The sequence below is a fragment of the Vigna umbellata genome, chromosome 2 (genome assembly GCF_029865625.1).
Source record: "Vigna umbellata cultivar VRB3 chromosome 2, Vumbellata_1.0, whole genome shotgun sequence".
Lineage (NCBI taxonomy): Eukaryota > Viridiplantae > Streptophyta > Magnoliopsida > Fabales > Fabaceae > Vigna > Vigna umbellata.
In genome coordinates this window covers 27,451,971-27,465,817 of record NC_142166.1, presented here as the reverse complement: position 1 = coordinate 27,465,817, position 13,847 = coordinate 27,451,971, and the positions used below count along the sequence as shown (strand labels likewise).

At 37.5% G+C, this 13,847-nt stretch overlaps 1 protein-coding gene across 3 annotated transcripts; it reads left to right on the top strand.

The window, feature by feature from the left end:
- Window positions 1-1,967: 1,967 nt before the first annotated feature.
- On the top strand, window positions 1,968-13,271 carry LOC148203717 (uncharacterized). 3 transcript variants are annotated; one of them, XM_088106517.1, is made up of 4 exons: window positions 1,968-2,490; window positions 2,574-2,776; window positions 5,804-5,879; window positions 11,831-13,271. In XM_088106517.1, exon 4 carries the CDS (start codon window positions 11,833-11,835, stop codon window positions 13,060-13,062), a length of 1,230 nt encoding a protein of 409 aa, XP_087962643.1. In that variant the 5' UTR covers window positions 1,968-2,490; window positions 2,574-2,776; window positions 5,804-5,879; window positions 11,831-11,832; the 3' UTR covers window positions 13,063-13,271. The 3 variants fall into 3 exon arrangements, 2 of the variants coding, with proteins under 2 accessions (XP_087962643.1, XP_087962644.1); XR_015784252.1 differs by lacking the exon at window positions 11,831-13,271 and having other exon boundaries at window positions 2,022-2,490; window positions 5,804-6,353; XM_088106518.1 differs by lacking the exons at window positions 1,968-2,490; window positions 2,574-2,776 and adding an exon at window positions 4,765-5,528.
- The last annotated feature ends 576 nt before the right edge of the window (window positions 13,272-13,847 follow it).

The following is a 13,847-nucleotide window of genomic DNA, read 5'->3' as shown; positions in this document are numbered from 1 at the left end:
ACCGCTCAGCGGTAAATGCCGCTCAGCGGCACTTTCGTGATGTGCCCTTCTCCTTCTTTTCTTGACCTACGTGCCTTCCTAGCATACCCCTCATAGGTTCCCTGCAATTCAATGTTAAAAATGCTTATGCAAACCCTAACTAAAACAAACAAACAGAAGTATTCAATCAATTGGGTTGCCTCCCAGGTAGCGCTTGTTTAACGTCACGAGCCTGACCCAAAATCCACCAACACCCATCAGTAGGTGTTTCAAACTTACCAGCACCCATCAGTAGGTGCAAAATCTTCTCACCAACACCCATCAGTAGGTGTTACAAACTTAGTATCCTTCAGTAGATACTTAACCACCTAGCATCCTTCAGTAGATGCTGGATCCAACAAAAAATATTTACAGAATAATATCCACAATTTAAAAGTTATAAAACCAATTCAAAAGTTTTTAAATCCACTGGGTTGCCTCCCAGCAAGCGCTCTTTTAACGTCATTAGCTTGACCCAAGCTCAAGTTCCTTCTTCTTTTTCTTCTTTCTACTGAACTTCTTTAGAAATTTGATCAAACCAGGAACCTGTTCCAATGTCTCAATCATAGGAACTTTAATCTCCAATTTCTTGAAGATTTCCATAAAGCACTTAAATTTCTTTTCCTTCCTATGATTCTTCTTTAGATGAGGATGTGATTTTTCATGTGATTTCTTCTTCTTTCCTCTCATCTTCTTTTTCTTCCTTTTTCTCTCCCTAAATTTTCTCTTTTTCTCTTCTTTTATTTTTTTCTTCCTTTCTCTTTTTCTCCTCAACTTCTTTATCTTCACACAAATTTTCTTTCTCTCTTCTCTCTCAACCACTTCTTTCTCTTTTTCTTCATCTTTATTTTTCTCACTCAACTCTTCTTTCTCTTTTCTCTCTACCCTTTCCTCATCAAGAATCTTGTCACTTTCAGTGATAATGACTTGCCCTTCCTCCTCAAGGTTAACATCAGTATTAACATCATCATTTAATATCTGACTAATGTGACGAAGTTGCATCTCCATTCTTTTACATGATTCTTCAATGCTTTTCTGAGTAGAGTCGGAATTTTTCAAAAATCGTTGAAGGGTGTCCTCCAACCTATCCAAACTTCCTGATAGAAAGGGTTGTTGCTGCCATTGTTGTTGTGGTTGGTTCTCAAATTGTCCAGCAGCTTGCCAAAATTGGCTTTGATCCATGCTTGAGTGAGGTTCCCACCATTGGTTGAGATTACTTTGGTAGAATTGAGTGCCCCTATAGTTAAACTCTTGACCAAATTGCATTCTGCAGACATTAGGCACAAAACTCTAGAAAATATTTGTTAGCACAAAAAGATAGAGAAGAAGATATAGATTCAAAAGATAAAAGATTCAGAAGATAAGATAGAATAAGATAGAATAAAATAAAATAAAATAAAATCTAACCTAATCTAAAAAGATAAAATAAAATCTAACCTAAAAAGATAAAAATCTAATCTAACCTAAAAGATAAAAATCAAATCTAAAAAAAATAAAATCTAATAAAAACAGAAAAAATAAAAACAGAAATTCAAAATTAAAGTCAAAGGTAATCAAAGGTAATCAATAAAAGTGATACTAAAAGCAACCTTTAGACTTAGAAACTAGCTTGAAATCATGCATTTTGTTTATATTTTCAGAAATAAGAGAGCTGGACAGGTTTATGCTTGATTTGAGTGTTTTTGTGCAGGTTTTGAGGTGAATTTGGTGAAAGAAGTGAAGAATGAGAGAGAGGACATTAGAAAAGACAAGAAAGAGTGCAAAAAGGAGAAGTCGAAGGCACCGCTCAGCGGCAAACTACCGCTGAGCGGCACTCAAGAGGTGACGTTGGAACCGCTGAGGGGCAAAATGGCCGCTGAGGGGAAGAAAGAAGACGCGCACACTACAAGAAATATTGCATTTATATACGGATATTTATATACGGATTATAATCCGTATGTAATTCAGATATTACATACGGATTTTATATACGGATTACAATCCGTATGTAATTCAGATATTACATACGGATTTTATATACGGATTATAATCCGTATGTAATTCAGATATTACATACGGATTTTATATACGGATTATAGAGCCAGGTGTTACATGCGGATATTATATACGGATCAGAGAAATAATTATTTTAAAAAAATATATTTCTGATTAAGGGAAGCTGGGTGTCATTTCTCAACCTCGAGCTTTCCTCTCTTTGTTGAACCCTGGACATTTCTTCTCTGTCGAACCATCACGCTTTACTTTCTCTTTCGAACCATCTTTGGTCTCAGTTCGGTGTCCTCCTGTGGAGCCATCTTCGGTGTGGGTGTTCGTCTTTGGAGTCGTCTTCGGTGTGGGTGTAGATCGTGCTTTGGTTCTTCGTCGCCTCTCTCTGTCTATTATTGTGACCTTCATCAATCCTTCATCAAGCACTGTGGTTGGGGCTCATTGTTGGGTGCGGTGTCGTAGTTCGGTGTTGAGTAGCTTAATCGGGTAAGTAAATCAAACCCTAATGCTTAGTAAATTTGGTTCTTCTCTGGCCATTCCTTTCATGAAGCGATTGCCATCAATCATAGGCTTAATCTCGAACCATCATCTTCGTCGCTGGAACCGTAGGAGTCCCTGCCTTCAATCGTGGTGTTCCAATCGTGGTGCCGTTGTGGGGTAATCGTGTTCGCCGTCAACGCCGCCGTGATGTTCCAGTTGCAGAGGAACCCTAGGACTGTTGTTCTCGCACTCTGATTTTGGGTCGCCGTCATTCCGTCTCGGGGAGAATGTGGTGAGTCCAGAATATTGTTCCTTTAATATATATCTTTATTTGTTTGGTGTGTAGTGGTAATTAAATTTTGTTCATTCCTAAGTGATTTCATTTGTAAAATGAGAAAATCCTAAACCCTTTTGTTCTTTGGTATTTCGGGCACAAAATGGGGTTTGGTTTGGTTGGTGTGTTGCGGAATACTTTGGTGCATTTTTAGGACATTGAGTGAACATTCAGAGGCGTGTTAAGGTATGTTTACTAAATATGTTCTGTGGAGGAACATACCACAGAACGTAAATTGCTTCCTAACTATCCTACTCCTAATAATTCTACTGAGTTTCTTCTCTGGTTGCTGCTTCCTTTTATAACCAATTCTCTGACCAACTCCCGTAGGATCCTCCTTGAATTCAGACTAGTTGTTTTGTCTTGTTCTCAATTGGCAGCCTGAATTCCTTCCAGCTTTCACGTTTGTTTTTGTCTCCCCCGTTCCTGACTTCCTTCAACTCCTAGATTTGCCAAGGAAATAGGTGAGGCCTTACATCTCTTGTCTTCTTCTTCATGCCGTGGACACCCTTCTTCTTCCCATTCACACATCTGTTTCATTCTCTGCTTGATGTGAATTTTCTTCCATCCATGGCTCCCTTCTTCATTCCTCTTTGAACGCTACCCATGGGTCCCTTGCTTACTGGATGCGCTGCTTCTGCTGTGATCGTGATGGACGCTGCTTTCAAGCTTCTCCTCTCCGGTGATGCTTGTTGGATGGTTGCTGCATCCTCTCATTCTTCCATGACCAAAATGTTGTGTGCTTTGAACGTGGCAGCTGTTGTAGTCCAGCCAAGATTCACGTGAATCTTCTTCTAGTAGGCTCCCTTCACCATTCCATGACAATGAATCAACTCTTCTCCCTTTGGTCCTCCAAAACAATCTTCAAGAAAACATCCAAAATAGCATGCTAAGTGGTGGCTGGATGGTGCTTCTAATGCTAGACCAGAACCGTGGAGCTTGCTGGACTGTGAAGGCCGTGAGTGCTGCTGCCATCTTCCGTCCAAGCTGCTGGGCTTTCTTTTCTCCAAGACCAAGCCGTGACCAAACTTGCTGCTGCATCTCAAAACCGTTTTCTGGACTTCCTTCTTGAAAACAATAAAGAACCGAACACTCTTTCAATTTGTGGGCCATGATGTGCTTTTTGTTTTTCAATTGAAGAATCAAAACCAAGTGGAGTGGAATAGCACCGTAAAACAATATGCAGACATCTCTTCAAGCTTTCTTTTGTGTGGGCTGTGACACCACTCCCTTTTAATAATAAAATTCAGCACATTTTTGGATCTCCTCTACGTGAACTTTCAAATTGGTGGCCCCTCCATTATGTACTTCTTCTTAATGCTTTCACAATTGTCCAAAACCGTGGCCCTTTTGCAATGTGGTCCCCTTCTTTCATTCCATTTACTTCTTAAAGGATTCCAAGCAATGGCCCGTGAGATGTCTCCAATTTTATTCCAACTTATGCTTTGGCTTACCAAAATGAATTTGAATGGGTCCATAAATGAATAATTAATTGAGTGGAGCTGCTCCCTTTGTAGATGAAACCGTAGCCAATAAAGAAGTACATCATAAAAATTAAACTCCTTCCTTCTTTCCACCCATGATTAGATGTCTCGAGAAAAATTACAATTATGGGTGGCAATAACTGATTTATGATTAAAATACTGTTGTTGGAATGAAATTTTAGTTCCCAATCATGGGTGGAAAGAATATTTAAAGGCTATGAATATTTTTTTATATTACTTAGAATTGAACTTAAAGATAATAATTTATGAATATACTTTTGTTCTCAATCCAGTAAAACATTGTTTTAATAACAAATTGTTAAGTTCATGCGACTTAAGGTTACCTATTTTTGGTTGGAACCTTAGTTAAGATTACTAATGATATATTACTTTATCCATCAAAAGAGATAATAAGAGACAAGGAATGTCTGATAATGAAGTACATTTTATCCAAAGAAAAAAAAAGTAAAAGTTTACAGATTTAGAGTAAGTAAAATATTTAGATATATCTAATAAAAATTTGAAACATGTGCATATCCGAGTTTACATTTAATGAGAAGTCTCATTTATTTTTTCTTACCCTATATATGCTATCAGAAAAGAAAAAGGAAGTGAAAGAAAAGAAGGTGAGTAGAGAAAATGAGGCCATGTGAAATAGACTAATAGGGTCCCATGGAGGCAATGAGATAGGGTTTTTAATAATTATTTTTGTTATGTGTTGGTGAATATGAACTAAAGCACCAGGGGGCACCTTGCTATCAGCATATGCATTATCTCTGCACCTTCCCACCTTCTCTATAGTGCATTGTTTTTTCATTGCTTTTTCTGTTTTATTTTTCGTTGACAGGGTAGGTAGTATGTTTTGGAAGTTAATTTTACCTCTAGTTGACGAATGTCTTCTTTATCTTTAAATGTGGAATGACAGGTGAAGTTTGCCTTAGACATTGTGGTCCTGTATTATAGCTTTGCAACAGTTTGGTTCCCTACTTATCCTGTATTAGGTTCCTCCCTCTATATAGTTCATTGTTCTATCATGATCCCATTTCAATTTAATTGGCCATGGAGCTTTCTCATTCTAGTGTCGTCTAATTCTTAGTTTTGGTGCAAGTGTCTGGTTTGAAGTCCATCACATCTAAACACCTGGCATTGGCAAGTTAAGTAATTAGGTATATAACCAGCCATAACAAACCTCTCAAACACCTGGCATTGGCAAGTCAAGTAATTAGGTATATTTCTCCCTTTTTTCTCCAGATTCAAAGATCTGGGTGACCTTTAATGATTTTTTATACTTTCTTCATCAGAATCCTGGTTTTGAATTTAGTTTGGAAATCTGGGTCTGGTTTTTAGATCACATGTTTTCTTATGTATAATAAGCTTTTGGTTGGTACAGAAACTTTTGTTTCAAGTGTTTCACATTTATTTTTGTTTGTTCTGGAAACATTCTTTTAGTGATTCATTATAATAGAATATGGGTTGAAACAATTTATAATTTTGGTTACAGAAGTTTGTACTCAAGTTGGATTTGCATGATGACAAGGAAAAGCAGAAGGCCTTCAAAACAGTTTCAACTCTTTCAGGTACTAAATAGTAGTTTTTGTTGTACTAAATAGTAGTTTTTGTTGCTGTTGATCTTGTTCATTTGCTTGTTCTGTTTTTCTTGTTCCTCCACTATTTTTTTATTATTTTAAATTATCATTTTATCATCTTGAAAATTGAATTATTTAGAATCAGTCAACATGACAGTGGTAGAAGGTTGCACATCTCTTATTATAGTGGCGTCTTTTGTATCTAAAATGCTTTAATATTTAGTTTTATTGGTTTTGAATGAAAGATAACAAAAAACTGAAGAGAAAATAATAATAGCAAGATGCCTATGTTCTTAGATTTGTCATGTATATTTAATTATTCTAACTATTTTATATCAAGCATAAATGTCTAATATTATGGTATTCTGGAACAGAATGGTGCCTTTTGGTACCAATTGGAAGTTACTCATTATTTTCCTGACATCTTGTATATTGTGCATGGAGAACAACTATATACAGGGTATTTATTTACCTCTCCTCTCATCATTATATACGGATTTATCCGTATATAACTTATATACGGATTTATCCGTATATAAATTATATACGGAAATTATATACGGATTTATCCGTATATAAGTTATATACGGATTTATCCGTATATAAGTTATATACGGATAAATCCGTATATAACTTATATACGGATAAATCCGTATATAATTTCCGTATATAAATTATATACGGATAAATCCGTATATAAACTTAGCTACGACGGTATTATATACGGATTTTTGTCCGTATATAATCCGTATATAAACACGTATTATATACGGATTTTAGGTCTTATATACGGATTTTAGCTGTATGTAATACACTTTTTTCTTGTAGTGGCAATCACCGCTGAGCGGTAAATACCGCTGAGCGGCACTTTTTGGGCTTGGACTTTTGTAATCTTTTGTAACTCTAGATTAGTATATAAGGGCTTGCACGTCCTATAGTTAGGGATCTTTGGCAGAAACGAGGCAAACACTCTCTCTTTCACCCCTTTGAAGGAGGATCTTGGATGCTCAGGCTACCTCTTCACCTTTATTGGGTTTATTCTTTCATACTTTCATTGTTGTTCATCTAGGTTCACCATGAATATGGTGAACTAAACCTTGTATGTTTGTTGGGGAATCAATGTAATCTCTTGAAGCTCTCATATATGGATTTGTTGAATACATCTTTGAATTAAGACATATGCTTTCTTTTCATCATTAGTTAGGGTTTTTCCTCTTTGCTCAATGCTTGCATTGTTTAACTCATTCTAATGCATGATTATTGGTTTTGTTGATACGGACACGTACGGGGAAATCTAGATCCGGGGAATTTCTCCCAATATTTTACAGACAACATTATATTGGTTGCCTTAAGCTCCTGCACTCATGAACTAATCATTAGGAATGCTAGGAATTGTATGAACTATTTGATTAGGGAGAAGCCATCTAGAATGGTACATTAGAGAGTGGCATTAACAATGATGATTTGAAAGAGGAATTCCTAAAATATATGAGAGTGGATGAGATGAAATTGACCCCCAACAACATATTCATTCATTTAATCCATTGAAAGTGTTTATCTTATGTCTTTGCCATTGATCAATTCATGCATACATGTTTATTTTCGTCTTGCATATTAAAATTTCAATCATTGTTTTCTTAAGTCTTAGCTAATCAAGAAATCACATAACTAAACTAGGCCGTGAGTCCTTTGGGAAGAACGATACTTGGTCTTACCAAGTTTTATTACTTGAACGATTCGGTCATACTTGCCGATTGTGAAACAAGTTTGTGACATCATATTTTGGTGCTTACAAATTTGTCCATCAAGTTTTTGGCGCCGTTGCCGGGGATTCATGGTTTAAGTGGTTAATTTGTGTGATTATTGATTACCTTTGACTTTAATTTTGAATTTCTGTTTTTATTTTTTCTGTTTTTATTTTTTTTTTATCTTTTTAGATTTGATTTTATTCTTTTAGATTAGATTTTATTTTATTCTTTTTAGATTAGATTTTATTTTAATTTCGAATTTTTATTTTATTTTTCTGTTTTCTGTTTTTCTGTTTTCTGTTTTTTTATTTTTCGGTTTTTATTTGATTTTATTTTATCTTTTAGATTAGATTTTATTTTTTTTTATTAGATTTTATTTTTTTTCTTATTCTATCTATTAGGTTAGGTTAGATTTTATTTTATTTTATCTTTTAGATTAGATTTTATTTTTTAGATTAGGTTTTATTATATTTTATTTGATTCTATCTTCTAAATCTTTTATCTTCTTATATCTTTTCGATCTTTATTTTCTTCTATATCTTTTTGTGCTAACAAATCTTTTCTAGGGTTTTGTTTTCTTGTGCATGCAGAAGGCAATTCGAACTAGAAGTAAGAAAACAACAGAACCACTACTTGAAGGACTAGACGAGAGTAGAAGGAGGAGAAGAATCAGAACGTCCAGAGAACTTTTCCCTTCTCCTGAAACTCTCCTACAATCATCACCACAAGGTTCTGTTCACAGCACAGGGAGTATGGAGAACAATAATAATGCTAGAAGAACTCTTGCAGATTACACTAATCTTGCTGGACCTCAGCACTTCAATAGCATAGCTCGGCCTAGAGTCAATGCAGCCAACATGGAGGTCAAACCAGCATTAATTCAACTGGTAAAGAGTAATCAATTTACTGGGTTATCACATGAAAGCCCATATGAGCACCTTACAACATTTAATGAGATCTGCAACACGGTCAAGATCAATGGGGTGCCAGACGAAGCTATCAAACTTAGCTTGTTTCCTTTCTCATTGGGAGGCAATGCTAAGCTTTGGTTGAACTCTTTTCCAGAAGAAAGTTTCACGGAGTGGGAAGCAGTGGTTACAAAGTTTTTAAGCAAATACTTCCCACAATCTAAAGTGACTAAAGGAAAGCAAGAGATATCTTCATTCAAGCAGGGCATGGAGGAATCACTGGGACATGCATGGGACAGGTATAAAAGCTTGTTACGTAAAACTCCCACACATGGCTTTGAAGATCAAGAAGTAGTCCTAACTTTCCTTGGAGGGCTTGGTTCACAAACCAAGATGATGTTGGATGCCTCAGCTGGAGGCAATATCAAATGGAAAACTCCAGAGGAAGCAACTGAAATTATTGAAAATATGGCTACAAGTGATAATGAGCTTCACAATGAAAGAGGCGCCCCTATGCAACAGAAAGGGGTTCTTCAATTACAAACCCATGATGCTCTGCTAGCACAGAATAAGATTCTAACTCAACAGCTGGAAACTCTGACCAAAACTCTTGCTTCACTACCTAAAGAGTTAAAATCTGCTGCACAGGTACAAACCCAGTTGTGCGAACTATGTGGAGGTGATCACATAAATGGCCAGTGTGCTTTTCCAGTAGAGGCCTTGGAGGATGTTAACTTCATGGCTAATCAGTTTCCATACCGTCAAGGGAATTATAATCAGGGTTGGAAACCACATCCAAGCATTGGCCAAGGACAAACTGGGCAGGCTAATCAGTTTAATAAGCAGCAGCAGCAACCAACTTTGTGGCAACAATTATCTATGCTTAATGACAGATCAACAAAGTTGGAAGAAACTCTTCAGCAATTCATCCAAAAAACTGAATCTTCTCAAAAGAGCACTGAAGCTGCTATAAAGAATCTGGAGATTCAGATGGGTCAGATCACCAAGCAATTGGAAGAAAGACCCAACAGAAACTTTGGGGCTAATACTGAGGTTAACCCCAGAGAAGAGTGCAAAGTGGTCAAGAGTGTAAATGAAGAGATCATTGAGTTGGAAGAAGAAGAAGAAACAGAAGAAAGAAGAGAAATAGAGAGTGAAAATAATTTTCCTTTTCCAATAAATCAGGAGAAACAAATGGATTTCACAGAATTATTTAATATGTTGGATAATGAAGCACCTTGGGAGCAGATTCTACAGAAAATCACAGTTTACACAAAATCTGATGAGAACATCTCTACAAAAAAGAAGACGTAAAGAGGATGAGGAAGAAAAGTGTATAACTGTTAAGAAAGAATCATTCCCACCAAAAGCAGCAGATCCAGGCAGTTTTTCTATTCCTTGCATTATAGGGAAGAAAAAGGTAAAGAAAGCTCTCCTTGATTTAGGCTCAAGTGTTAACTTGATGCCTTATTCTCTATTGGAGCAAATTGGCCATGTTGAAATAAAACCTGTAAAGGTTAATCTTGTAATGGCTGATGGATCTTCAAAGGAGCCATGTGGGATTGCAGAAGACATTGTAGTTTGTGTTGGCAAACTTCAGTTCTTGGCAGACTTTGTGGTGATGAAGATGGAAACTGAGAGAATACCTTTCATACTTGGAAGGCCGTTTATGAAAACGGCTAGGGCTATCATTGATGTGAATGAAGGTATAGTGGTTCTCCAAGACAGAGAGGAGAAAGTGGTGGTGGATGTGTTCAAAGATGAGATACAAGCAAAGGAGGAAGAAGCCAGTTATAAAGCTGCATTTCGAGATGCACCCATAACTAGAGGTAAAAATAAAAATCTTAAGATTTCTGATAACCATTGTTTGTATTTTCAGGCACCCAAGGTAGAAGAGATTGGAAAAGGAGAAGAAGTTCCTAGAGACTGGAAAAAATTAAGACTCCAACTTGGCACACCTGTAAGACTCAAGAACAAGTTGTGGGTTATTAAAGGCTTTAAAGAGAAGGAGATGATAGAGATAGAGTCTCCATATTCTAGAGAATCTAAGACAGTCCAAAGGAAGCAGTTGAAAGGTTGGTGGAAGGACTACGTCAACTATAAAGAAGATGGAACGTGAGCTTTAACAGGGTCAAGCTAGTGACGTTAAAGAAGCGCTTGCTGGGAGGCAACCCAGTGGATTTACAAACTTTTGATTTGGTTTTGTAATTTATAATTTGTGAATATTATTCTGGATATTATTTTGTTTGATCTAGCATCTACTGAAGGATGCTAAGTTTGTAACACCTACTGATGGGTGTTGGTGAGAAGATTTTGCACCTACTGATGGGTGCTGGTAAGTTTGAAACACCTACTGATGGGTGTTGGTGGATTTTGGGTCAGGCTCGTGACGTTAAACAAGCGCTACCTGGGAGGCAACCCAGTTGATTGATTGTTTTTGTTTGTTTATTTTTAGTTAGGATTTGCATAAGCATTTTTAACATTGAATTGTAGGGAACCTATGAGAGACATGTAGGGAAGGCACGTAGGTCAAGAAAAGAAGGAGGGGAGCACTTCACGAAAGTGCCGCTGAGCGGCAATTACCGCTGAGCGGTACTATCGCAGAGGGGCTTAAGTTCCCCTTAGCGGGACCCGAGCCCATTAGGGTATTTTTATACCCCAAGCTGCGTTTTAGGGTTTATTTCCAGACTTCTCTCTGCACAAACACTTCCACACACCTTCTCCTAGGTTTTCCACATCTTTCTACTCTTCCTTCTTTAGAAGATTTCTCTTCCACTCACTTTTATACTAGTGTGCCATCGAAGTTTGGGGTTGGAAGAGAGCATTCTAGTTTGGAAGCATTCTCATATCATTTAGCATCTCCACCCAAGTAAGTAAAATGCATTTTGTTCATTCTAGGGTTCTTGAATTTGAATGTGATTGTCAAAGCATGAATACTTAGGGGTTTTAGTTTCTATGCATGATTTGATGATATATTTGATGTTTGAACCGATTAAACTGCTTGATTATGAACTGGAAAACTGAAAATTGCATTTGGGTGGAGTTAGGACTGTTTTAAAAAGAGATTTGCAAAAATCTGCAGATCACCGCTGAGCGGCATTTACCGCTGAGCGGCACTCTGCCAGATTTGTTTTTTCTGGTTTATTGCGTGTTTGAATGTGGCACTGGTGGCGCTGAGGGGAAATTCTGGCCCTCAGCGGTGGTTTAGCTTCAAAAGGAGTTTTGTTTTGTGTTTACTAATGATTAACATTATGTTCTGTGGTTTTGGATTTATGTTTGAATGCAGGAATGGCATCCTCTTCAGGAAAGAGATTGAAAACCATGGCAACCAAGAGAAAGGAAAAGGAACCAGAGCAGCCCCATAATGGCAGGTTCCTCTCTAGGAAACATGAGAAGCACTTTAGGGTGGTTCAGGACAGGAGACTTCTAATGGAGAGAAAGGTTGGAATGATACCTAACTTTGCTCCTCAATTTGGAGAGCAAGTGTTAGGGAATGATTGGGGAAAGCTAGCCACTTATCCATCACCTGCCAACATAGCTGTGGTGAAAGAATTTTACACCAATGCAAAGAAGATTGGTGATTATCCAGCTGAGAATTATTTGGGCTATGTTAGAGGCCATGCTATCAGGTATGATCCTGACTCAATAAATAACTTTCTGGATACTGTGTGGGCTGGTGAGCAATGCCAGTTTGCTCTTAGCATGGAGGAAGGTGCTGATTATGAGGATGTGGAGAGAGTATTGTGTATACCTGGAGGACACTTCCAAAGGAATAGATCTGGCTCAGTGGTTAACATTAGGAGGACAGATTTGACTCCTCTTGCAAAGTATTGGATGGCGTTTTCTCATGCCAACATTCAGCCATGTTCACATGTGTCAGATATTACTCTCAGCAGGGCACTATTCATCTACTGTGTTATCAGAAACTTGAATGTTAATATTGGGCAGGTGATAGCTGATGAGATTAGTGTGTGTGCTAACACTTCAAACAACAAAGCACCACTGGGACATCCTTCTTTGATCACTCACCTTTGCAAGCTAGCTGGGGTGGACACTTCTGTTCCACCATTTGAGAGGCCAAGAAAAGCTATAGATGAGGCCTATTACAGACAGTACTGTGGAGGAGAGGAGGCAGCCCAGCCAGTTCCACCACGCCAGGCTCGTAGAGAGAGAAGGCCAGCACAGGGCAGGACTTCTGCTGATACTCATGAGGCAGAACCATTCCAGATGAGGGACATGTATATGTCTCTTATAGGTGCTCAGTTGCAGTCCATCCACAGAGGGCAGGTGGCCACGGCTGAAATGATAGTGGGGATGTATGATACCCCTCCAGCACACAGGTGGACTATGGATGAATTCCATAATGTGGTAGCTTGGCCAGAAGAACCAGTATATGGAGGAGCTGGAGCAGCTGAAGCTTCAGCCAGAGATATGGAGGAAGATGAAGCAGAGGAGGAGGATGCATTTGATGAAGATGATGAGGAAGATGAAGAGGAAGATACAGAGAGCTCGGACTGATGAGGAGCTGAGATAGCATTTACTGATGAATGCTATCATATGATTATGCTTTTATGGTTTAAGTTTTCTGAACTTATTTGTTTTTGTTTTTAGATTAGGGTTTGATGTACTCTATTGAACACCTGGTTTGTTATGATGGTTTGCTATTAACTGTGATTGTGTGATAAGTAATGCTGAATGATGCTTATGATTGATTGATGTTGAGATGATGTGCACATTAAAATGCTTATACAGGTGATTCACAAGCTTTGTGAACAAATGCATAATATCATGATTGTGATTGTGAAATTAAGCAGGATGTGCATGTCAAATGTGAATGAGCTTATATGTGAGGTTTTGAGCTCCAGAGTTGTTATTGTTGAATGCTGTTACTTTGAAAGCATGAATGACTTTGCCCAGGTTTTCTATGATTGAATCAATTGCTTGTTTTGCATCATATGATCAAAGGCCGTGTTGTTGAAACCCATTTTATTGGCCAAATTCATAAAGTTAGCCTTCTAAAAGAGAACACGTTGTGTTCTATCCTTTGAACCCTTAGCCTTAAATATACACTGAACACCCTTGATTGAAAATCTTTACCTTGAGTTAAGTAGAAGATCTTGTGTGGTATTGTTAAATGTTCAAGTTTGGGGTTATTGGGGAAACATGAAAAAGGAAAAAGCATTGAGCTAACAGCTAAAAAGTAAGAATATGTAAAGAAAAGAAAAGAAAAAGAAGCAAAGCTCAATGCAAATGCAAAAGCAAAGGCAAAAGAGAGTTGGGAATGAATAAGAAGATTGTGTGTT

Excerpts from the sequence above, each read along its gene's own strand:
- LOC148203717 (XM_088106517.1), top strand. The coding sequence starts at position 11,833 with ATGGCATCCTCTTCAGGAAAGAGATTGAAAACCATGGCAACCAAGAGA.